This window comes from Zosterops lateralis (assembly GCF_965231275.1).
Source record: "Zosterops lateralis genome assembly, chromosome: 7".
Lineage (NCBI taxonomy): Eukaryota > Metazoa > Chordata > Aves > Passeriformes > Zosteropidae > Zosterops > Zosterops lateralis.
In genome coordinates, this window is record NC_139767.1 from 32,015,513 (window position 1) to 32,039,643 (window position 24,131).

At 38.2% G+C, this 24,131-nt stretch overlaps 1 protein-coding gene across 1 annotated transcript in view; it reads right to left on the reverse strand.

Moving 5' to 3' along the window:
* Nucleotides 1-24,131, reverse strand: part of TMEM163 (transmembrane protein 163) — a gene marked incomplete at its 5' end in the record, with an annotated part of 88,298 nt that overhangs the window by 31,841 nt on the left and 32,326 nt on the right. Inside the window, 2 exons of the mRNA XM_083865705.1 lie at nt 1,612-1,703; nt 2,839-2,882. Coding sequence (XP_083721831.1) covers nt 1,612-1,703; nt 2,839-2,882 — 136 coding nt within the window. The remainder of the gene's footprint in view (nt 1-1,611; nt 1,704-2,838; nt 2,883-24,131) is intronic.

The window sequence follows — 24,131 nt, forward strand, 5'->3', positions numbered from 1 at the left end:
TGATTCATATTCCCAGCATATGGGAACATTATTTCACTTGATTCTGAACTCATCGTGTAACCTTAGCTGTCTTCAGCTAATGGGCATGGCAAGTAATTCACTGACTTAATTTAGCCTTATGTAAAGCAGAGGGATTATATGAAGGCAAATTAAAAATGAGCATAAAAAAACAGGAAAATGTTTACTACTTAGCCTGTTCACTTTACTGGCTTAGCCATAGGGATATGTTGAGTCTTCTTTTGTATTGGGATTTATTTTCTCTTTTAAATACTTTACAAGGTTCACTTGAAAAAGCTCAACAGAAGGAGATTTCAAAAATATGTTAATTGAATGTTGACAGGAATCTCTGCGGACACCCACAAAAGCAAGATACTAAGAAAATGTCTGTTAAAACCTCCAAATCTGTGCAAGAAGACTAATTTTAATCACATTTTTCTGCATTTGTTTTTATGAATCAATGCCACATCAGTCTTTTATGCCCTTTTATTCCAAACTGTTCTGTATGGAGCCCTGCCAGAAAGGAGCTCACAGCCCTGGCAAGCTGTTGCATGAGCCTGAGTTATTGCATGTAAAAATACTGCTTTCTTTTTCTTAGTTTTTAGAAAAAGATTGTGAAGATGTGATTGAGACCCTACAGTGACTCCAGGCTTTTTGTTGTTGGTTTTCTATGGGTTTTTTTGTTTGTTTTTTTTTTAATCCTACTAGTTATGCAATGCTCAGTTTCATCAAGCTGCCCTTTATTAAAGGTGTTGCATCATTAGAGGTGTTTCAGCACAAAACCTACCTTATCCCCTAGTTGAACTATTTTCCAGCCAGATGGGATGCTGCCAGCAGTGGTAGTACAGAGAAAAAACAAAACCTGGCAAATGTCCTGCCATTCTCCACTTAGATGCCCAAAATCTGAGTAGGAATTTTAAATCTTCTATATGTACTAGTTGGAAAAGTTCTTGAAAAGTTCTTGAGTCAATCTCCACCTGATCTTCTCAGCTACCATATGAATCACTCACAGAAATGATGCACAATGATGCAGAACACAATTCCCACTCTGATCAATACTTCACTGCATATGCAAACACTTTAGGATAGGATATATAGGATATATACAAGTATTAAATATGAAAAAAACTGCTTGCAAAGTAAACAAAGAGGAAATGCATCACTGCTATACTCTTACTTTTAAAAAAAGTTAGTGATTGATATTCAAACTTGTTAAGGGAAATACAAATATAATACAGGCATCAATTTCAAAAAACGTACTCTAGTAGGAATAATTCAGTAAGATGCAAAATGAAAGATTTACAAACCTATTACAGATTGCAAATACAGTTCATTTGATACAGGTGCTGCAAGGGAAAACAAATTGCAAAGGCCTAACCATTGCTAAAGGCCTAACCATGTTGGCTAAAAAGAAACTGAAAACCACAATCACAGGGAGGTTTGCCTTAGGAGAAGCTTCGTGTTTGGGAGCAAGCAGTGAGCTGGCAGAAGGAAAAAATACTTGCTGACATGACAAAGTGTTTTTTGTCAAAGCTCTGGAATCTGCAGCCTCCCAGCTTGACAACAAAAGCTCTGCAGGCCCTACCAGAGGCAGAAGAAATTAAGTGTACTCACATGTACTCCCTGTGTGCAGAGTGCACAGCGGCTGCGTTGCTGTAACGCCACAAAACTATCGCTGATGACAAAACATCCAGGGTGGCATCAAACTGAAAGAGATACAGAATCAATTGTTGTGTGGGCCATTAAATGTGCCCTGCACTAAGAGCAGTGCATTTACCATCCTGCTGCACAGGCTCAAGGCAGCCTCAAATAAATCACTTTAATGTAATCGGGATTTACGTTTATTGAATTGATCTTCACATTTGCGCCATGTGTTATTGCACAATCATACACTTCAGAGCTCAGAAAGTCAATCAAGGGATTAAAAAACTTTGAATTTTTAATCCATCACCTGTGAAGAAGTGAAGAATAAAACAAACCTCACAGTCTGCCACTGTAGCACTCCAAGAGTTAAAATACCAATATGATTGTAACACAAAGACTGCAAAGAAATATGTGTAGAAAAGTGCCTGTCAAGCATTCCTTTTTCCTGCAGTCACTAATTTCCTGCAATATCTTTTGTTTCCAACCAAGAAATTATCAACTTTTTCTCCAAAATCCCACTCAGATTTCATCCTATATGAATTTATTATTCTGTATCATCAGCAAAATCGCCATGTTTGTATTCCCAATTAATGCAGATGTGGTGTCAGAAACACTGAAAACCAGGCTTGTAAGAACTTTCACTCTCATGTCAAACTTCCTACAGAGTCAATCTGACCTTCAAAATTGAAAGCTAAAGATAAATTATTTGATATGAGTCATTGCTTGTCGTTAGGAATTTTTTGCTCTGCCACTAATCCAGAAAGTCATGGCAAGGACTGGAGAGGAAAGTTGTCATTCCAAAGGCAACAGCAGTCTTACCATCGGCTTCAATGGGAAGAGTTCAGAAAGGAACTTCCAAATTTGGCTCAAGTTCAACAACAAAAACTGAGTTTTAATTGAGAGGTTTTGTAAAAGCAAATCATATCTGGTGCATAACATCTATCAACTGTAAGGTATAAGCACTGGGTATTAACTCCAGGATAGGAATTAATGGGCAGAAACTGAAAAAGTATAATTAGAGTATCTTTGCCACCCTTTTCAATGCCTGGCTTTAACAATATTTTTTCTAATCAATTATTGACTTTGCAAACTTTCCATGAATTTACCACAAGAGAAAATGCAGTATTTCATGTTCAGAAAATGCCCTTGGAAAAGACAAAGAAGAGTAGATAATATTTCAATTGTATCTCTACTTACAGCAAATCCAAAGGATGATGCACTGTATCTCATTACGGAGACAGCTGAAGGAAAGAAAATATTATTTAGAGTCACTTTAAACTTTCTTTGCATTTCTTTTTCTTTTTTCTGTTGTTCAAGAACTACAAAACCAATTTTAACACATGGATCTACTTTCACCCAATTCCTACTAGAACAACCTGACCCAACACTTTAAAAATGTCTACAAAAAGACTTTGTGCCGCAGGAAATGGTTGGAATACTCAAGAGATTTCTTCCCAAACTGTAATGGGGGAGATTGAGCAGCATTCATAAAGTCTGCTCATGAAACAAGCTGTGTTTCCAATGCAGATTTGAGCAAAAACATTTTGAAACCACAATATCAAACTTTCAGAAAACCTGACACGTCTCAAAGCGCTCCTTGCTCCAGCCAGGAGTTTCAGGCCACCTGAAGTGAATGACACAAAATTACACAGGCCCATCGAGTCTTCTTGAGTGCCCTTTTTGGCAAAAAGCCCAAGGGTAATTCACACAGCCCCAAGAAATGCTTCAGATCCCATCATTTCAGTGGCTTCCAATGCAAAAATATCAGTAGGAACAGTTTTGACCAGCCCTGGTTTTGACCACATAGTACCTTCTAAAAAATAACCAAGACTGAAAATTAACTCATACCTAGAAAAAACCCCACAAATTCAAAAATTTTATTCCTCGCATAATTTCATCACCTCAGTTTCCAATTCTAGGAAGGCCTGTGCCAGAATATATACTTCAACAGCCCAGAGGAATACCAGGGAAGAAACAGGCAGCAGTGGAGGAGGAGTCTCCTGGAGGTTCACAGAATCACTGGGTTGGAAGAGACATCCAAGATCATTGAGTCCAACCCAGCCCTAACACCTCAACTAAACCATGGCACTGAGTGCCACATCCAGGCTTTTTTTAACACATCCAGGGATGGTGACTCCACCACCTCCCCAATAAAATATTGGTCCATTCCAATACTTTATCATCCTTTCTGTAAGACCTTCTTCCTAATATCCAACCTGTATTTCCCTTATCACAGTTTGAGGCTGTGTCCTCTCATTCTGTCAATTGCTGCCTGGAGAAAGAGACCAACCTCCATCTGACCACAGCCACCTTTCAGGGAGCTGTAGGGAGTGATAAGGTCACCTCTGAGTCTCCTTTTCCCCAGGCTAAACAGCCCCAGAGATGGGACTTCATCAAATGCAGTTCTCAGACTCACAGCCACCCCAACCACTGAGGAACTGAGCAGCTGCACCCCCCTTGCTGTGTTTTGTGAAGGACCATCTGAACCTCTCCTCCCTGAATAAACTCACACAACTCCAGCTCCAGTATTAAGAGGGCTTGAAATAAAGCCTAAAAGGATTGATTTGACTACTCTTATATGAACAGATATCAGCTAACTTAATAAGGACACATTTTTGTAGAAGAAAAAACAAATAAACAAAACAAAAAAAAACAAACAGACTCATCAATGACTTTGTCAATCTTAGGCTGACAAACACAATATCTAATTCTCAGTGTTCATTAGAGCAGCTTGGCAGAACAGAAACACTATGATTTGACTGTTCTTTTCAGTAACAGCTAGCTGCAGTTCTGGGGCACTTATCTGGATAAACAGAAATTAAATTCTTGGGAAAAAAAAACCCTTTTGTTATGGATCTAAAACCTAGGTGTGGTCACAAACATGCCAGATGTCACAAATACTTGGATTTAATCATTACATTTGGCCAAAACACAAAGAAAAGTCATCAAGGTTCTTCTCTCTAGACTCCAATTTTCCCAAAGTTGAAGAGTACTGAAACAGTGTAGATTTACATCTCCCTCTCATTTTTAAACCATGATTTCCCACACTTCACTCCCTAGGTAAAAAAAGAAGCTATATTTCTTGATCAGACCTGCCAGTGATCTGCAAATTTCAACACTTCACTGCATAATAATATATTGCCTGTCAAATTTTCATTGTCTGCCTCCTTAGAGGCACACAGTTTCAAAATCTGCAGAAATTGCAAAAAAAAAATATGGGTATTCACAGGTACATACAAACTCGCAATGTTCCTGTCATTGCTGCTTCCATATGATGCAGTTCAAAGCAACACTTTTACTCCTACTTCTATTTCTAGCTTACCCCACTAGTGGATTTAACTCCTCAGTTTTTCCTGAATTGCCAATTTCTTTCCCAACCCAGAGCCAGACTTTAAACAAACTAATTTTATGGTTCCTTTAAAAATGAATATGTAATTTCTCTGGTGATGAGCTGCATACAGATAGCCACACCTTAAGGATGCTTGAAGAGACATACTTGGTGTATTTAAAGTACCGGGAATTCATCATGAGAACTATTTTTATTTTATGTATTCTATCACAGCAGTAACACACAATCTGTTTGTCCTGAGCTATCTAAAACAGCAATGAAAAACAAGTATTGACTAACAGTGTCACAATTCTGCTCAAACCTTTTTGCTAATTAGTGAATATAAAACTAGGACTAGTATCCTACAACACTACCTTTTAGTGGTAGAAGGCCATAATAAAGACTTTTTAAGCACTGGAATGATGTATTTCTATGCTATTTATTTACATACTGTTTTTCTAATGGAATAAACAAGGCATTTCTTTTCCTTTCAGAGTCAAATAACAATGTTAAAGCACCTTCAGCCCTGACTTAAGCACATTAATACTCCCAGCTGGCAAGTACAATCATAAAGCTCCCCAGTAAATCATCCCAGCTTGAACAGGATGTTCGTCCAGAAGTCCAGGTTCTGTGGCAGTGAAAGCAGCTCTAATATTGGATTACAGGGTATCACCAATAGAGGCTTCAACAGACCAACCACATACACTAAAATGGATGTAGTTGGTCTGTTGGTTCCCACTGGTTCCCACTGCAGACACTGCAGCTGGAAGGACTCTTGGGGAAGTATTTCTTAGCAGCCAAGAATTTGAGAGCCCTGGGCAAAGGAATAGTTGTGGTCCTCATGTCTCCAGTATCACTGCTGGCCTCCAGGAGAGATGCAGGGATGGGCCACGGAGCTTTTGCTGATCCCTCACCTTCCCTCTTCTCTCAAAGTGCATTTCCAGCTACTCCCAGATGGGAATAAAAAACCCCCAGAGATTTCTAATCTCCATACTGAGCCAGAACAATGGTGGGAAACAAATGAGGAAAGAACAGATCAGGCACCTTAAAACCATGGTGAGGCCACATTTAGCAGCTACATTGCCATGACAGTGGGAGCCTGCTTTTAGCTGTTTTATTGGCTAAATTGGACAACATTTTATTACCTCTACAGTAAAGCAGATAATCCTAATGCATTTCCCTGACATTTGTAAACAGAACTTGCAAGCAATCAGAAACTAAAAATAGAGCCAGCAGCGTAAGCAACAAATCTACCACTGTCTCCACCTGCACAGCAGTATCAATTTGTGAAGTCTGCCAGCCTATAGGTCAGGTTTTGCTGGAATTCCTTCATCGCTTTCAAAGTGATTCCAAATCAAATTTAAATAATAATAATAATAAAAAAAAATAGCCTATTTCCCACACATTTTACCCTCAGCAAAATAAGGGTTTTATTCATTTCATGTGCCTCAGAAAGAAATCATGAAACCAGGGCCTTAACCACAAAATAGTTCCACTTTAACTTTCCAGACATCTAGTCTGTCACCAGCCTTTGTCAGGTTTAATTCAGCTTAAATCTGTTCTAGGGTGAGAACCCTGCAGTTCCCCTGGGACTCTCATTTCCTCCCTTGTGTTGGGAGAGCTCCCTGGCACCTTTTTGTACAAAGTCAGAAGACAAGACAGAGGATAGAAAATTAACTCTGACTCCAGGTCTTTCAAACAAAAACTTTGCGGATGAGTCTGACTACAAATGAAAGACGGTTCATAAAAACTGCTTCTCCCCCTGTCATAAAAATCTCCTCTTACCTACTCAGAAAGGGAAAAATTATTTTTTAGGCAGCTCGTCTAGATGGGACAATCACTCCATCATGTTTGCTTTGAAATTGGTCCTTCTGAAAGACATGCTTGGATGTCAGCATATAAAATACCAAGGCTTCAGAAGCAGATGACCTGCACTTGGCAGAAATCAGTCAGGCAATGTGAGCACTGCTGAAAGTGGTGGACTTATGTCTCTATATATTACCAGGCAGATCTTGCAGGTTGTACAGTCACGAGCAAGAGGAACTGGAAGTTCTGCTGAATCAGAAGTGAGACTGAAATACAGACTGTTTTCATTGCCTAGTGTTGGTAAAACATCTAAAATTAATGTTACAGCAAATATTTCAAAATAAATCCATTCCAAAGAGAGAAAAACAAATAAGCAGCTAGTCTCTAAACATCCCTCACAACAACTAAAGGCAAAGAACAGACATGTCTGATAATGTTAATACTTGTTAAAAATGCTACTGACCCAGATCAAAAGGTACACACACCTTCTCCCTCCCTCAAAATTCTAGTAGAGCAAAATTTAAGGATTTATTGTGCACATGCATTAAATTTCTGCAATCAGCATCCACAAATGGCTGCCACACATTCAATATCTCAGACACAAGTCTGCCAGATTCCTTACCTACATGGGGAGATCCAGAGCCATCCACCAGTGTCATCCTTCTGGATCCATATTTCTATCCCAAACCAACTGGCAAAAATGTTTCAACATTATCTATACAAAATCTTCTGCTCATTTTCTCAGTTTATATTGCACCAACATGGTAAATGCTCTCATTTCTGCTCAGAACCATTACACTGTTATGTATCTACCAAGTGAAGCCTAAATTTAACGCACATCAACCCTGGGTCTTCATCTCATTAGAATTTACGAGCAATTTTAAAGCAGTCCCTAAGAGGGTTCATTTTTCCACCTGCCTGAAAGGTGTCACAGCAACATTGTGCAGAATGAACTGCAGGAGATTCCCAAGAGATTTCAGTCCTTGGGGAAGTTCAGCTCTGGGAACTGAGTCAATGGGGCTCTAGAGCCAGACATCAAGTCTTCAGCTCTGCCACTGCCTGGGGTATCACTGTCAGGCCAAGTAACCACAAAAATCTTCAAGGTAACACAAAAATATTTGCAGACTCAGTAAGGGATCAAATGTTGCTATTGGTAGCAGTAAAGCTTTCCAGGAATAATTGTCTTTCCTTGTCTATTATGCACTTAATTTTGCTTTTATGTTTGGCCATGGTCAAATCTTTAGCAGCTCCAAACTTCCATGACTTCATTTACTTCAGTGAACCACAACAGTGTGTATCAGTTGAATGTATTCTTCACTTATTATTATAGAAGCAGTAAAGTTTCAGGACTTTGTGCAAAGGTTTTCCCTTGAGTTTAACAGAAACTGTTCTTTCCAGTTTGTTCACACGTTAACAGAATTTTTTTATTATTATTTATTATTGTTGTTATTATTAATAATATTATCTCCGACTTTGGGACTTTCTATATTAAGTCATTCATTTTTCAATGTTTCAATTTTAGAAGTAAAACCTGTTTTTGTGGTTCTTGAAAAGAAAGGCCAGTTCTCCCCTTTGCTTACCTGTTTTTTGTTTTCATTTGAAACTGATTATCCATTATACCATGGTGCTCAGCAACAGTTAAAAAGAACAGCAAAATGGACCAGTCCTAAACCTCACTTAGGCTGCAGATTTGCTGCTGTTTTATTTCCTTTCACCTTCCCTTTTGCCACCAGAAGAGCAGCCAGGCCTCCCCTGGCATGAACCACAAATGGGCCAGACTGGGCAAACTCACAAGACTGCCCAATCCTGACCTGTGAAATAACCCTACTACAAAAAACAAGGTATAACTTTTCAAATGATGAAAACATTACCCTTGTGCAGAACACAGTGACCCAGCTGTGATACACAGCAAATTGAGCATGGCAGTGATATAAAGAAGCCTGATATAAAGCCCCTGAATGAGAGAGACACACAGACACTGACAGTAAATTTGCTGCTGATTTCAGAAAAAGAAAAAAAAATGCCTGGGATATCTTTTAACAGCTGCAGAAATATTTTCTGTCTACAGCAAGCTTCCCCTGCCACCCTTCAGTGAGTAGAGCACTAATAAATGGTCAGCCAGCTATACCAGAGCTGTCAATTTTCTATGGCACTTTCCCAGCATGGCTAGAGATGAACACCAGGAACCATCTCTTCAAGGAAAGCTGTTTGTGAAGCCAGAAATCAGGCAACTCCCATCGGGCAGAGTTAGCAGCAATTTCCAGGGCTGCTCAGAGCCCATACAGGAGCAATATTCCAGCAATATTCCAGCATGTGGAAGGGCTCTGCAAAGCACAGGAGAGAGCAGGATCCCTCCTGTCTGGCATCCCACTGCTTCACACACTCCCATGCTTCCTCTCTCAGGTGCCAACCTTCTGTTTCCAAACAAGATCATCTCAAAGAAAAAAAAAAAAAAAAGTAACATAAATAAATCAGAGCAAAGGAGGATTTGGTCTTTTTTGTTTAGTTTTGGCTTTCCAGGGGGCTGGAACTAAAAGAGGGCCCATATGTTACAGCTCCAGTTGAGCTTTATTGGGATACTAAATGCATATGTTGGCATTTCAGAATAGAAATAATCAAACTTTTAGGTCTATAAAAAACCAGTGAGGTATGTGGTGCAAACTCTCTGCAACTGAATATACAGGTGCATACTTTCATCTGTTATGTTTCAAATGGGGTCACTTGAAATGCCCAAAATAACTCACTGCAATGACATTAAAGCACATTGTCTTTTAATGAAACTATGTATTATTGATGCCCCAGCTCCAAATATAACAACTGAAATGGCCTAGAATGTTGCAAATGCTTGTAACTGCACATTTACCAGAGAGGTTTTTGCTGCTTATGCCTATAATCCACAAGCTTTGTAATTTCAAGCCTGGAGTGAGCTTCCAATACCAAAGGGAGCACTTTGACCCTGAACAGGGACAAGGAAGGAGAGGTACCTCGGCTAAAAAAGCCACAAATTACCACAAATGTTGGGTGGTATCAGACACACTCAACAGCTGTTTCTAAAGCCCTCTGGCCAAGATTTGTAACTTGTTATATACAGGCAAGGGTTATCTAGATTTAATGACCTGGGAGACTCTCCAAACACAGAATTTCTCCCATATTTTTTTTTGTTTTACTCACTGGAGGCAGCCAGGAAAGAGAAGCATTGAGGTTCTACTCAACAAAAAAAAAACAAACAAATAAACAACCCACCCCAAACTGTTCTTGGGAGTCTGACCAGTTGATTTAAAACAGAATTAACAGAATAAGCCAGGACACTGAGGTGGAGACCCTTATCTGACCTCAAGAGTTTCTGGAAGCTTCATAGGGATTCAACAAACTCATGTTTTATAAATGTATCCTCAAACCTGTAGCAGCTTGGACACAGATTAGGCATTTTTACCAGTCATTGAAGGTTTTGAATTGTTAATCAAAGAGATGAAACACTGCCATTATTCTCAGGTTCTGGTAAGTTCCTATGCTGTGGTCACACTGGAAAGATGAAGAGATGCTTTCAAAAAGATAATTAAAGACAGATATTGTACAAAAGCTCAGATGCATTAACATAGAATTTATATGCAAGGATTCAGGATGACTGCAGCGCAGCCAACAATAAATGCATGAATATCATTGGCTCTGCTATTGGCTCTGTATTGGTGTCTGTAAGAAAAAAAATATTGGTTATAACTTTAATTTAGAAGCACAGTCCACTTAAAAGAGCATAACCAGTGAGAACTGCATCCCCTGCCCCTGACAGGGTTATTTGTCTCCATTCCTGTAAAGAAGCCTACTGATTTCATTTTAAAAAGATGCTCAATTTGAAGTTTGCCAGATTTAGACTAGAAGAAATATATCAGAAATGTCCAAGTGCCAAAGCTCCAAATTCAGGGTATTTTTAAATTTATTTTTGCTCTCTATTTTCATGCTGCTATTTCATACTTGACTGTAAGTAAGTTGGGGTAATTTAGAAATCAAGAGCATTAAAACAAATCAGTGCTGCTGTTAAAAAAAATAGAAATAATTAAGTATCCTCAGAGCAGCAGACAGACAGACAGACAGACAGACAGATCCTGGTTTTAAATACCTGGAATCACAGTGCAATCTAACCTCTGCTCCATATAAATTGGCTGAGAGAAATGCAACGTGGAGGATGTATATCAAGAGAGGATTTAGTTAGCTTTCTCTTATATCCTATTCTAGAAATATACCTATATTTCTAGAAGTATTACAACTATCCTGTAGATTAAATACACTTCTTAAATAAGAAAAAAAACCCCTATCTATGGTTTATGTTTATCTATGGTTTAAGTTTACTCCAGTTTGACTCTCATCAGCAATCTTTAAATTTAGAGAAAATAAGCACATTTTAGCCACAGTAAACATTTAAAACCAGTCCACAAAAGCACTGGCTAAATTCTCACTTTTCCACCTTAACTGCAAGAACTCTTTTTTAGTATCTACTACCCACGCTACAACACAAATGAATTTTCAACTTATGAACAAATAGAAATCTGTCAGACAGGAATATTTCCACTGAAATTCCTGGTAAATATACAATTTTTTTAATCAAAGTTCTTTCATTTTCCCCAGAACTTCAATATTTTTTTATGCAGCTCATCATATGAAGAAATTCATTGCAACAGTTTGTATTCACCATGAAAAGTTTTCCAAGCCAATTAGAATCTATTTTATCTGATGGATTTTAACTTTTCCTTTCAGTGTGTGTGTGGAGGAATTTACAGGTTTTGAGGTCATTAAATACATGTAACTATATTTACAATTACATTAAATTAAAAAAAAAAAAGTCTACATTAAAACGAAGTTCCTATTTCAGAGGAAAGGAAACAACTGGATCAGGGATCACAGGAGATTTTTGAAGATCAGACATCCAGAATAATAAGTTAATAATCTTAAATTAAGTTAACAAGTCTAGAAGAACTGGACTCTGAAGAGCAAGTGTAACTGTGTGAAGAGCAGGTAGATCCAGCTGGCTGCCACAGTCCCACACACCATACTGCCAACCCTGAAACATTTCCTGTCCTAAGATTCTTATCTCTAAAACAGGGTGCAGGGACTTCCACAGTCCAGGATGTTACACACAGGGAAAATAATTTTACCATAGGAAAGGATGTAGTAATTCTGCAAAGAGACAGCAGGCACCATCAACATCTTATCTATTCAAATAAACTATGCCATGCTATGACCTGCCTTTTATATTTCACATTTTCAAAGCCTCAACTTTTAGAACTGCAAACTTTACCCCTGGAAAACAGTACCCCAATTAGAAACGAGCTGTAGGAGCTTTATGGCATTCCCACAGATTAACAGTTGTGAGGGACTATTTTTGTACTGAAAGTATTTGAACAGACTTCTGAAAATCAAAGCAGATTTCCTTCTATGGAGAAATACAGCACGTCTTCAGAAGTGTATCAAGTGCTGAAAAAAACCCACTCATTTTGAAAATAATTTTGCATTGTCCCTTAGCTTGCATTAGTATAGTGTAATTTTAATTACTGAAACTGATGTGACTTGTGCACCCCCACTGATAAGTTTTAAAGCTTGTTTTTGTCCTGCTGAAACCTCTAGAACACAAAAGCAGTGGGAGCCATGAATGCAAAGGTGACTATTTTAAGCATCCTTCATTTTAGCTCCCCTTAAAAAGTCCTGAATTTGGAACAGAGAAAAATGAGTCCTTACAAAACTGTCAGCTGGACACCAAATAATGAATACATCCCAAAAAATTATAAGAAAGAGCTATTAAAAATTACATTGAAACTCTGGTATCTGAGATCATAAAGTCAGGCTGAAACTTCTTTTAAAAAACCATTTCTAGTATAACCACCTATCTGTGTTCCATTTTTTATGAAAGTAAAAGAAGATATTTGCTTGGCATTTTCCTTTATATTCTTGTCTGGTTCCTCCTTTAACTCGCAGGTGGTTGTCTTGCAATGCTGTTCTTGAGGAAGATAAACAGAAACAGAATAAATTCTCCTCATGTCTCCATTTGGGATTTAGAGACCTAAGGCTGCTCCCTGGTTGGAGCCCATCCACACCTGACCAAACCCAAAACTGGAGATTTATTCTCATTTCTCTGTGCATGGCTCTCCTGAACGTGCCAAGAATGGAACAAGGTGTGTGAGCACAAGCCCAGAAGAAATTCACACTTATGACATTTCATCTCATACGAAATGTTTGTTCTCCAAGCATTTTAATGAACTTAGAAATATGAAAACCAGCGAAGATCCAAACTGAAAAGCATTGGCTGTTGAAAGATAATTAGTTGCCTTCACAGCCCTTTTCATCATCCCTATCGATTTCAGAGACAAGACACGTATCAGGGCACCCCTATTTAATTAGAAGGCTGGTGAGCAGCTCCAGAGCCAAAACAAGCTGCCAAGTACAATTAAGCAGGCTGCCAGAATACAGCACAATCTTAGGGATTTTCCTTTTATAAAGGGAGATTAGGAATGCACCATCCCAGACAGCTCAGTGACTTACTGGAGAAATTTTAAAAGCTGGTTTTACATACAGGTCTAAACAAAATTCCAATTTAAAGTTGCTTTGTGATGTAAAAAAATTGAGATACCTCAACTGGCTGTGGGAAATGACATCTGACCAGAATTCTCCAGCCCATTTTACCATGTAGGAACCTGAGGACCTGTTCCCAGAATTTAAGCACACAGCATTTCATGCTAAGGACACCTCTACATACTTCTTTACAGCTGTTCCATATCCCATTAAATCCTTGTATTTAATCTTCAGTTTTAACTGAAGTGAGAGTTTAAGTGAGAGTTCAGCTTCTGCCATTTAGCATCATAACCTAGTAAAACTCTCACAGAAGTGTTCCCAAACTCGAAGAATCTGCAGTTTTGAAAACAAAAAGTCACTTGCTGTCCCTTTACTGGTCAGTATGTTCAAGAATATCTTTATGTGGCACATTTGACAAAGCACCAAAATTCACACCTGGAAGAATTACACTGGAATAAAATAACAGGTATTTTGGAACTGAGGGTAAATTGGGAAAATTATCACTATTATAATAAATTTTACTGGTCCATTTTGCTAATAAACCTACAAAATGCCAAAACAACAATGGTCATCCTGAATCAGCAAGTTTATTCACAGTTTCATCTCAGTACTGTCCTATCAATATTTATTTACATTTACTGTATTGTCAGATAACCTGTGGCAGTTTATCACTTAGATTGTTACACTAAAAACTCCTTTCTATGGTCAGATAATTTGAAATAAAGAGATGACTGAAAATGTTAACTTGTTCATTCAGTTAGACCAAAGGGTAGATTTTATCATCTATTTCTGTGTATTTTATTGTGGGTCATGATCAAAGTAACATTAAACTAACATTTCCTTCTCTGATAGGGAAAATTATGTTATTTGCACAAAGCAGTGAGATAGTCCAGGTAATTCAAGTAAAATGGATTGATTTCAGTTCACCAACTAAAAGATAGCAGACCCTGGCTCTACTGCTTGTACAGCTGTTGGAATGCCAGCAAATCTTCAAGTCTGAAGTGGATTACTAATGCTCCCTTAATAAAAACCACCCAGCACTGAAAATTCATCCTTCTTGCACAAACTTAATTAAACAGTCAAGTTCTGAGCATGAACAATTCTGCTAAACAGATCAAAAGTCAGAAAGAAAAATGGAAAAAAGTAAATACTCCGTGCTATTTTTTATCTTTGTAAACCGAAATATGAACGAACCCTCTGGGGAGAGAAGCACCTGCCTGCTGGTTCTCTGTTGAATGTGGCTGCAGGGAGGAATTGCAGGCCCTTCAGACAAATCTCTTCCCCAGATAATGTGTTAATCTCAAGCATCTCTTGCTAAGGGCTGCAATAAAGAGCCCTGTCATCAATCCTCCCTCGGTGCTGTGGCGCAGGGATGCTCTGACAGCAAAGATGCCACACACACACACACGGCACACAGAAAACAGCTCTGCACTCAGGATACAGCTCAAGAGCAAACCCAATGTGTTTGCTCCAAGTCATTAAGTAAAAATTAAGATGAAATGTGAGCCTTACTAACAAACTTCTGTAGCCCTCGTTCCATGCCTGAGGTGTTTTGGTTTTCTGAAATTCTTTTCCCAGGGAATTTTCTCGTAACAGGAGAAGTGCTTTTCTAACTGTACTATGTTTTTCATTCCTTTCCCTAGGAGGGACTTCTTGATGTCCCTCTGGACTGACCAATGTGATTGAAGAGGTTTGCCTTTGTTTCACCAATTGAATTGGTCTGTGTGAAATAGTATAAAAGGCAGACACATCCCAAAATAAAGGAGTCATTTTCAGCCTTCTGAAGCTCCGAGTCTGTGTTGTTGTGGGGTAAAACAGTGTCAATCTTCCCTTTTTCTGTGTTTTTTTAAACACAGAGAGTTAGTAGCTTTTAAATGAGGTAATTCTAAATAAACTGTCTTGAAACATTTTAGAACATTTGCAGTTTTCTCCCAATTGCAGGGTCTTGACAACAGGCAGCAGCAATAGGAAATTATATACAGCAATTCAAAGACTGGGAAGAGCTTCCCTGACAGACCCAGAGTTGTAAAACTAAAAGAAAACCCACTAAGTGATTGACATACCACACTGCTCTGCATCTGCCCAATTTTAGAGTAATTGGCTTGACACATCTTCTGCTAATTCTGATCAAAGTAACAGAACACTTGCAATCCTCTCTGATGAGATGAGCTTAATTTATTTGGACAGAAAACAGTCCAGATAATATCATAAAAAATGTGATGATAAGGCAGAGGGATATTACAAAGTTGTACACTGCTATTTACAACATGAAATCATGTCAATAAAACTCAAACTACATCAATTATTTTTTTCTGTTCCATGTACAACAAACTCCAAGGAGCAACCTCTTGGAAAGCCCTACAAACATATTCCCAGAATAAAACCTGTTATGTCAAGCAGCATAGATGTATTTTTTTAACATACAAAAAATTCTGCTGTTGATCTTTTTGCTTTTCTTTCCTGTCATGCAGCCTTCAAAACTAAGGTGAAAATGTTATGTGTCAGTATACAGGGAATGTTGAAAGCAGAGTTGACATGCATTATACTTGGAGCCCAAATGACTTTTCAGTGGAAGACACCAAACACCAACAATCCATAGAATGATCTAAAATATCCTGGCTTAATTTTTCTGAAATAAGCATAGTCTCTGAAATCCAGATTCAAGATTTCTGCTGCTGCCCTTCTGAAAATGGATGTAACATTAAATGGGTTAAAATGCCTTCTACAATCATCAGACAGCAAAAGTTTTAAAAATTTTTGGCAACACTCTATTTTTTAAAACATTTTTCAGATTATTGACAGTGAAAAACCCAAAATCCACAGTAATGATGGGTTTGGGTTGGGTTTTGTTTTTTTTTTTTCATTTCTAAATCATGTTGACAATACCTGCTGGTTTAAAAAAGGAAGAAAACTAGAACTACTAACCCCAGAATGCTGGACTTGTGTCTACAAAACATCCAGTGGTCTGGATTTGTAGTCACCAATCCTGACCCTCAAGCCTGAGATTCATTTAGTAGAAGTGCCAGGTTTAGTGATGCCTGAGCACTCCAGACTGAGAAAGATGTCTTGCTCACCATTCCCACCTTGCCAGACTTGGTGTCTTCCTTCCTTGGCAAGGAGAGGCTCTAATCCTCCTCGGGCTGATGCACCAGTGCAGCCCTGAGGCAGCAGTGCAGAGTCCCCGAATGACGCAAACCCCGCTGCCCCCAGTGATTCCACCCGTGATTTCCCTCGCCTGCTGCCTGATGAGGGAGGCATGTTCCTTCTGCAAAGCCTCCCAAGCCAAACCAGGTATTTCACATTCAATGACAGCTCTGTGTCAGCTCAGCCACCGCCCTTGATGAGCTCCCAGCCTCCCCCGCAGGTGAGACATCCCAATAAGTTTACAAGTTATTCTATTGTTTTCCTTGGGCTGCTCTTAGTCATCCTCCCAGCACAGGTCAGACAATGCTAAGTCTGCTTTGCAGTAGCACAAAACAGACTGCAGCAAGCTCATTCAGCCACTTCAAGAGAAAAATCAAGAATTAAAAAAATCAGCAGTGTAAAATGAATGTAAATGATCTGCAGTTAATGGCTGCAAGCACACGAGTTAGTTATCTCTATAGTCCTGATGTAGAAGAGTCTAACAAATATTTTCCCTCTACCCCCAAGCATATTGGCTCAGGAGATATTATTGCAACATTCAAAAGGTGGATTATATTATTATGTTAATAGTAGCTTACTTTTGGAAAGCAGAAAGAACAAGTTAGGTTTTGTCACCTGTGCAAAGAGAATTACAGTGAGCTCCAGATACTCTAAATTCACCTCACTGTGTATTTCATGGTAACTTGATTGCATACCCAGGAGATAAGAGTCCACAGTCTTCAGACTGTGTATATTTACACCAAGTTCCTCAGATATGTTTGTTTATTTATACTACTTGATTATCTTATCTTCATACAACTGTCTGTGTTTGTAACACTCAGCTGAATTTTAAAATTTCCCATTTTGAATAGAGTGTAGTAAAGAAGTCTAAAAATTTCCATGGAAATTATTGAGATAACTTAATCAGTCATAGTGCTGGGTAAAAGAATACTCACAAGAGAAAACATTATTTTGCAAATATATGTTAGAAATGCTAAAAAATAAAATCCTTTCTTGAAATGAGAATTTTTAACAGCTTCTTAAGTATCCTGATTATTTCCTTCTACATACTATCTCTTAAAAATTATGCTGCCATACGCTACTTCATTCTGCCAAAAAAATAAAATAAAGGCAATTGAAAGGAAACTCCAGAGAGAAAAAAAAAATAATTAATTCAGAGCTATAGCTGAGGCTCCTCTGGGGTAGGAAGTAGGAATGACACAGCTGCTCCAGATGGAAGCAATGAGATTAGTCACAGTTCACACATAGTCTTAAGCTCTTGCTTAAGAACAATTCTGAAAGTTCTTCTTCAGTAAGAATTTATCCTTGTACAGGAAAGGAGGTGATCACTCTGAACATACACAGTGCAGCCAGGTAGTTCTAATAATGTTTGTGAAATGGATTTTCAATCTCCCATGTGTCACAAAGCTCTTATGACACAGAAAACAATCTTTATAATATGCATATTTCTATAAGCTCATCATTTCAAAGAAAATAATGAGTTATTTCTGGCCTCCTTTGTATTTTTTTTTATAAGTATATGACAAAAAATGAAGGGCCATGGCTCAGGATCAGTCACTAGGTACATTACAAAACCATTTTCTATGGCATTTAATACTGCATTGTATTTTGAGTTATCAGTCACAAGACTGTATAAACTGTCCAGGAGGGATCTTGGGGCACAACTCTCCCAGCTATGTTATCCGAAACACAAATCACCTCTTGGAATGACATTTCACTTTTCACAGACATTTCAAACTGATGTCATTAAAATCCTGAACATTCTTTGGTGGATCCTGGTCACAACAAGGGAAATTCAGAGGAGGCAAGGATCAAAAGCCTAAATGATACTCTAAAGATTCCATTTTTTTTTTTCTTTTCCTTTACATGCATGCCTTTCCCAGGAATGCACACCAAAAGCATCCCTCTTTTCTATAAGGGACTTCTTTGGAATTTGCTTTTGTCATAAGCCATAACAGGAACAAAATGACCTGGCCAGCTGTGTGTTAAAGCCAACATTTATTCCTACCTGATTTCACTGTGAGAGTTGTGCTTTGATTTAACAAAATCAACAGGCTACAAACTTTACAGTGGGAGTTATGAGCAAACTCACTCACTGTCACAGTTTTTAATACTCTTCTAATTTCCAGCCCAGAAGAAATACCCATGTTCACCTGGTTTTGTACAATTATAATTATTTATAAAATTAATCTTGCCCATTAGTAGCTCAAACACCTCCTCCCCTTGGCTCTGAGTGGCACCCACACTGTCCAAGGCTGGCTCCCCTGTGATGGGGTGGCCCAGATCTCATTTCACAGTGACAAAGCACCAGCTCACAGCTGGGACCTCACTGGTTATCTGAGCAGAGATCTGATAATCACTGACTCACATGCATTTGCAGAACACTTTCATTAACACTAATTTAATTGGAAATATTTTCAATGTCAGAGTCTCAATAGATGATGACTTGTTAGGGTGTGATACTGATGAAACAGGGTCCAAAATAAGTCACTTCCTTAAGAACTGGGTAATGACCTTTGACCAGTTGTTGCTTTTGCTGCAAATGAAGCATTTACTCAAAAGCAATAAAGGAGCAAAAGGTGCTTACCCAGAGTTATTAAGTAAATCTGATGGCAAAAACTTTAAATAAAATTGTGAATTATTTTCATTCATGCTGTACATTTATTCTTGCTGTACAAATTATTCTTTCAATTGTTTCTGCTATTATTTCATGTCATGGAACAACAAGAATCAGTGATTATTTGATCAATATCTTTGATGTTCTTTAACAAATTTTGGATTAAAAGTCTGCAGCTTTATACTGACACAAATAGAATCAATGAATTCTTCAATTCTACTGTGAAAGAAATTGTAAAAGCGGGTGTTGGCATTTGGGAACTGCAGTACTGAACAGAGGCCAGATGATTAACTTCATGACAGGTACCATGGAGAGCAGTCTCAGAAAGAAAAGTTCATTGAGACAGAAGAATATCTGCACAAACAAATGGAAACAATTTTATAAATACTTAGCAAGATTAGACATTTAACATTCATTCAAACTGGATATTTGTGCCAATCTAGTTTCCCTATATAATTCAAGTTCCATCTATCTAAAATACACAGTCTTTATCATTTATAGATAGAACTAGTTTGGCAGACTTAGACAGAAGTCTGAATTGGCATCCAGCAATAACCAGATTCTGAGTTTTACACATTAAGAAAAGGTTAATTACATTAACCATTGATTATTTGCAGATTTGGATCTGACAATAGTCAAGGGCTGGGTCTTTAACACCCTGTAATGTTCAGACAAACTCTCAGAAAAGTAAAAAAAATCTGCTGGTGGTAATTTTTTTTAAATCTCTGGCAGCTGACCTGAAATGGATGTACAGCATCTGTTTCCTCTCAGCACCACTTTAAATTTGTACAGTTCCATACCAAGAACATTTTCAATTCCTTATAAAATTAACTCTGTGAGAAAGTTCTGATCCATGGGCAAAATAACTGTCAAAATAAAGCACACCAGTAAGGTACTGGTTCATCCTTAAACTTCAAAAGAACTGCTTAAGAATCCATGTAAAAGTTTATCACAGCAAGGATAATGAAAATATCCTTTCTTTCTTAAAGAAACCCTAATGTAGCTTGAAGAACAATGTGTAACTCACCTTTTATTTTACAACCAGACAAAAATACTGTCTGAATAAAAATATCTAGAAACAGGATCAAAGGAAACTCTGTCATTACACAGTTTTGTACAGATTATTATGAACATTAAAAGACAGAGGAATGTCTGCATAGCAAGTCCTGTGGAGATGAGGTGATTTCCTGAAGAGTTTGGTCAATTAATGATATACCTTGATGTCACTTAAAAGATGCAGGTCCTCTCTGTAATAGATTTTAGTGCAATGTGTTTCTTGTGACTCACAACTCCATTATCAGAACATGAAAATGACACAAATATGTATCCTTATTTTCCCTTTGGTTTCTTTTGGAAGTAGTGCAGAACAAGTACCATCCCTAAAGTTGCCCAAGTACTGAAAAACAGTAAAAACAACCTGCAAGGAAGTACAAAACAGAATCCACAGCGAATCAAATGCAAACTAGCCACTTGTTTACACCTTCCAACTAAAGAAAAGGAAAGTTTAGCTCAGGAAAGGTGCTGAACAAATGCTCCCCTGTGTTCCCCATGTGTGTGTAGGCACAATTACACATGCATTGGGAGGAGGGAAGGTAAAGCAAACTGAGCTGACAGATATGGCATTGGTGACATTTGTGGGAACACAGAATGGAAGAAGCAGAGCTGGCCTGAACCACCAAAGACGGGAACAGTCACACTTGTCAGCACCCATCACTAGCATGTCCTTGTGTCACCAGCAGAAAACGCTTCAAATGGGGGAAAACAAGGGGAATTGTGTGGAGGCTTAAAAAACCTCCTCAAACTCACCCCCCAAGGCCAGCTACTCCTTTTCCCACCTCCCACAGCATCTGCAGCCCGGGCAGAGCAGGAGCAGCACAGCTCAGCTCCTGAGGTGAGAGGCTCAAAACCACAGGTGAGGTTTGGCTCCAGCCTGGGCAAGGCTGAGACCTGCTCCATCCATCCTGCCACATCTTCATCTGTTGCCATGACAACGCTGACATCTCCCCATGCTGGGAAGTGTTCTTACTTTAAATATTGTATAAATGAACATAAATCTTGAACACATCTCATGCAGCTATTGTTTGTGGAATGGGGGTAGTATTCATCTTAGTTTTATTAGAGGAAGAAATATTACACAGATCAGTCATACTGTTGTCCACTGAACATTGAAGAATCCCAACAGTGCAAACCAGAAAAAATGTTAATATGTTTTATGAGAAGCAGCATAGCATAGTAAGGAGTTCTGTATCTTGAGCACAGAGAAGGGCAGTTTCAACTAATTTTCAGTCCTGAAAAATTCAGGTGTATCAGAAAGCAAGACTCCACAATAACTTTTTTTACAACTGAGAAACTTAAGGTGTGTCAACTATTTTTTTTTTCAAATGTCTCAATATTTCAAAGTGAATATTTTGTGGAGATTGACAATTAACAGTTTTGAATAATTTAATTTTTAATTCCTTTTGGATATTAATAATAAACATTGAACAGTTTTTTAGGATAATAACACTCCAATCTGTCTCTCAGTGAGTTTCAAAGCATGCACTTGTAAACCCGTAACAGTGACTCCATTAGTTTTAATTCTACATTTATAAAAGTATTTGAAACAAATCTAGAAATAAATTAAATCCTTCTAGATTTCTGTTTGATTAAAATAAGAACAAATATGCAAACAAAGAGAAAAAAGAAAAGCTAGTCCTTTAAAAAAATCAGTTTTCCACAGCAAAAGAGCTATGAAGACATTCACATAAGTATTATAATGTAAAACCACCCACAACAGAAACCAACCTCCCCTCCCTTCCATGCAGAGAGTGTGGAGCTTCAACTAAGGTCTGATAACACATATTTATACTTTTTATTACTTATATACATATATTGCAGAATCAGATGACACTGGGGAGCAGGGTATTTCTGTTGGCAAATACACAGCAACGTTGTAAAGACCTATAAGGAAATGCATTAAATAAGGTCAGACTCATCTTTAATCATTCCCTGCATTTTATTTATAGATAGGCAGATAGACAGATATTTCATCTTCTCATGTTTCTTTCAGGCCCACTTTTGGTGGCTGCTGTAGCATTTAAATAGAGTTAATCAGTTCCCTCCACAGCAAAGGCAAGTACTATAAACAGAGCTGCAGGGCTCAAGGGATGTTCAGCAAATGTGTTCAATCAACACTTGCTCCTCCTGGAATAAAGAGGATGTGCCTCTGCATCACTTTCAGCCCTTGTCTGCTGTTTGAACAGCGTGGGGGCCTCTGCCTGTGCCACCATGAGATTTGGATTAAAGGGAAAAGGCCAAGGGGTTGTTCCAAAACCGGAATTGCAACGCCCAGTTTCCATCTAATGGGGATTATCTGGTTTGCATTTGAAAAGCTGCACCCGCCCCAAAGTCGGGAGTCACAAAAGGAGACACGAGAAGGGCAGGAGCTGCTGCTGGGGAGGCAGCAGAGTTCAGTTCACACTCTAGGACTCTTAATCTATATGAACATATCGGGGATCATCACTGAAATAAGGATTCTTATTAAGCAAACTAAGACAAACTTGAAACATAATATTATCCCTTTTTTTTCTGATTAAGTTAATTTTAATAGAAAATATCAAGCTTACGAGTGTAGCAATTGTTGGCACAGGAGATGGTGCAAAATTTGCTGCTCTTAAACATAATGACGACCCTCCCCCCCCCCAAAAAAAAAGTCATTTAGTCATAATTAGCATTAAAGAAAGGATCCTGATGAATGCCACCAATAAATAAGCATTAAGTGGAAGTGCTGATTCTATAAACTACCACACAGAAATTGGCAATTTCAGCCATATCTCCTTTAAATTGGCTAAGATTATCCAAATTCTTACATGTAACACTCTCCCCCACTATTCTAGTAGATTCTAGATTAATTCTGAAAAGACTTAGAGCCTTCCCAACCTATCACTTTACATCCCTGAAATCCTTTAAGGAAAGACCACAGGGCCATTGTGCACACAGACACATAAGTTCCTTTCATCTCTAGAGCCAAGCTGCAGGACTACAATTTCCCACTAATTAGATAATCTTTCAGAGGATTATTTGCTAATCATCCTCAGCAGGTTTTTCAACATATGAAAAAATACACAGAAAAAAAGAAAGAAAAAAGACGGAATACTGAGACTTCTCTGAAACTTGGAATGTTACATGGAGAGAAATATGGGAATGCCCCAGAGATGCTCTGGAATCCCTCAACCACAACATTCCAGCTGTAACAACCTACTTGTGTTAACTGCTCTGGGTAACAGATACTGGAAGTCTACCAGACTTCAAACTCATCCAACACCAGAAAGACCTTTAAAATAGCATTATTGCACTAAAAAGTGTGTTTAAGCAACTCCTTGACAGATTCGTAAAGACATGAAAAATAAGTGTGATGTCTAATAGCTGTGTGTCATCTACTAGCTGTGGGGATTTCCTTCTTTTCCATCCTGCTAGCAGAACTAAGGGCAGACTGGAGAGGTTTTTGCATTTGTAATGACCAAGAAACAACTCTTAAATGATGCCAGTTTTCCATGCAGTCTCTTCCTAAACAGGAACACTTGTTTCGGAATTTTCCCTCATAAATCTCCCTACTAGGAGCTTATTAATCTGTCAGTTTTAGCTGTAATGTTTCATCCTGACACAAAATTGAAGCAAGACATATTTGCCACTTCCTTACTAATAAAATGCTATTTGTGGCAGTCTTATGATGCAACATGATGGTGCTTTTGAAGTATGCAGCCCTTTCTGCCAGACCTAAAAAAGTATTAACATGGGGTATACTAAGGATAAATTTATATGATGCTAACAGGATTCATTCTGCCAGAACAGCTCATGTCCTGGTACATAACATGTATTTTGACAACCCCTTTTCACACAATAAGGTTACTGCCACTAAGAAGTGCATGCTAACTTTTGCATATGACCAAAACTCTGTGGCAGATGAATTGAAATTTGAGGATTATGATGTATTTGGGCAAGGTTACAACTTTATTGGTATTTCCAGGATTTTGAGGGCATGAGTTTCCTACACATTCT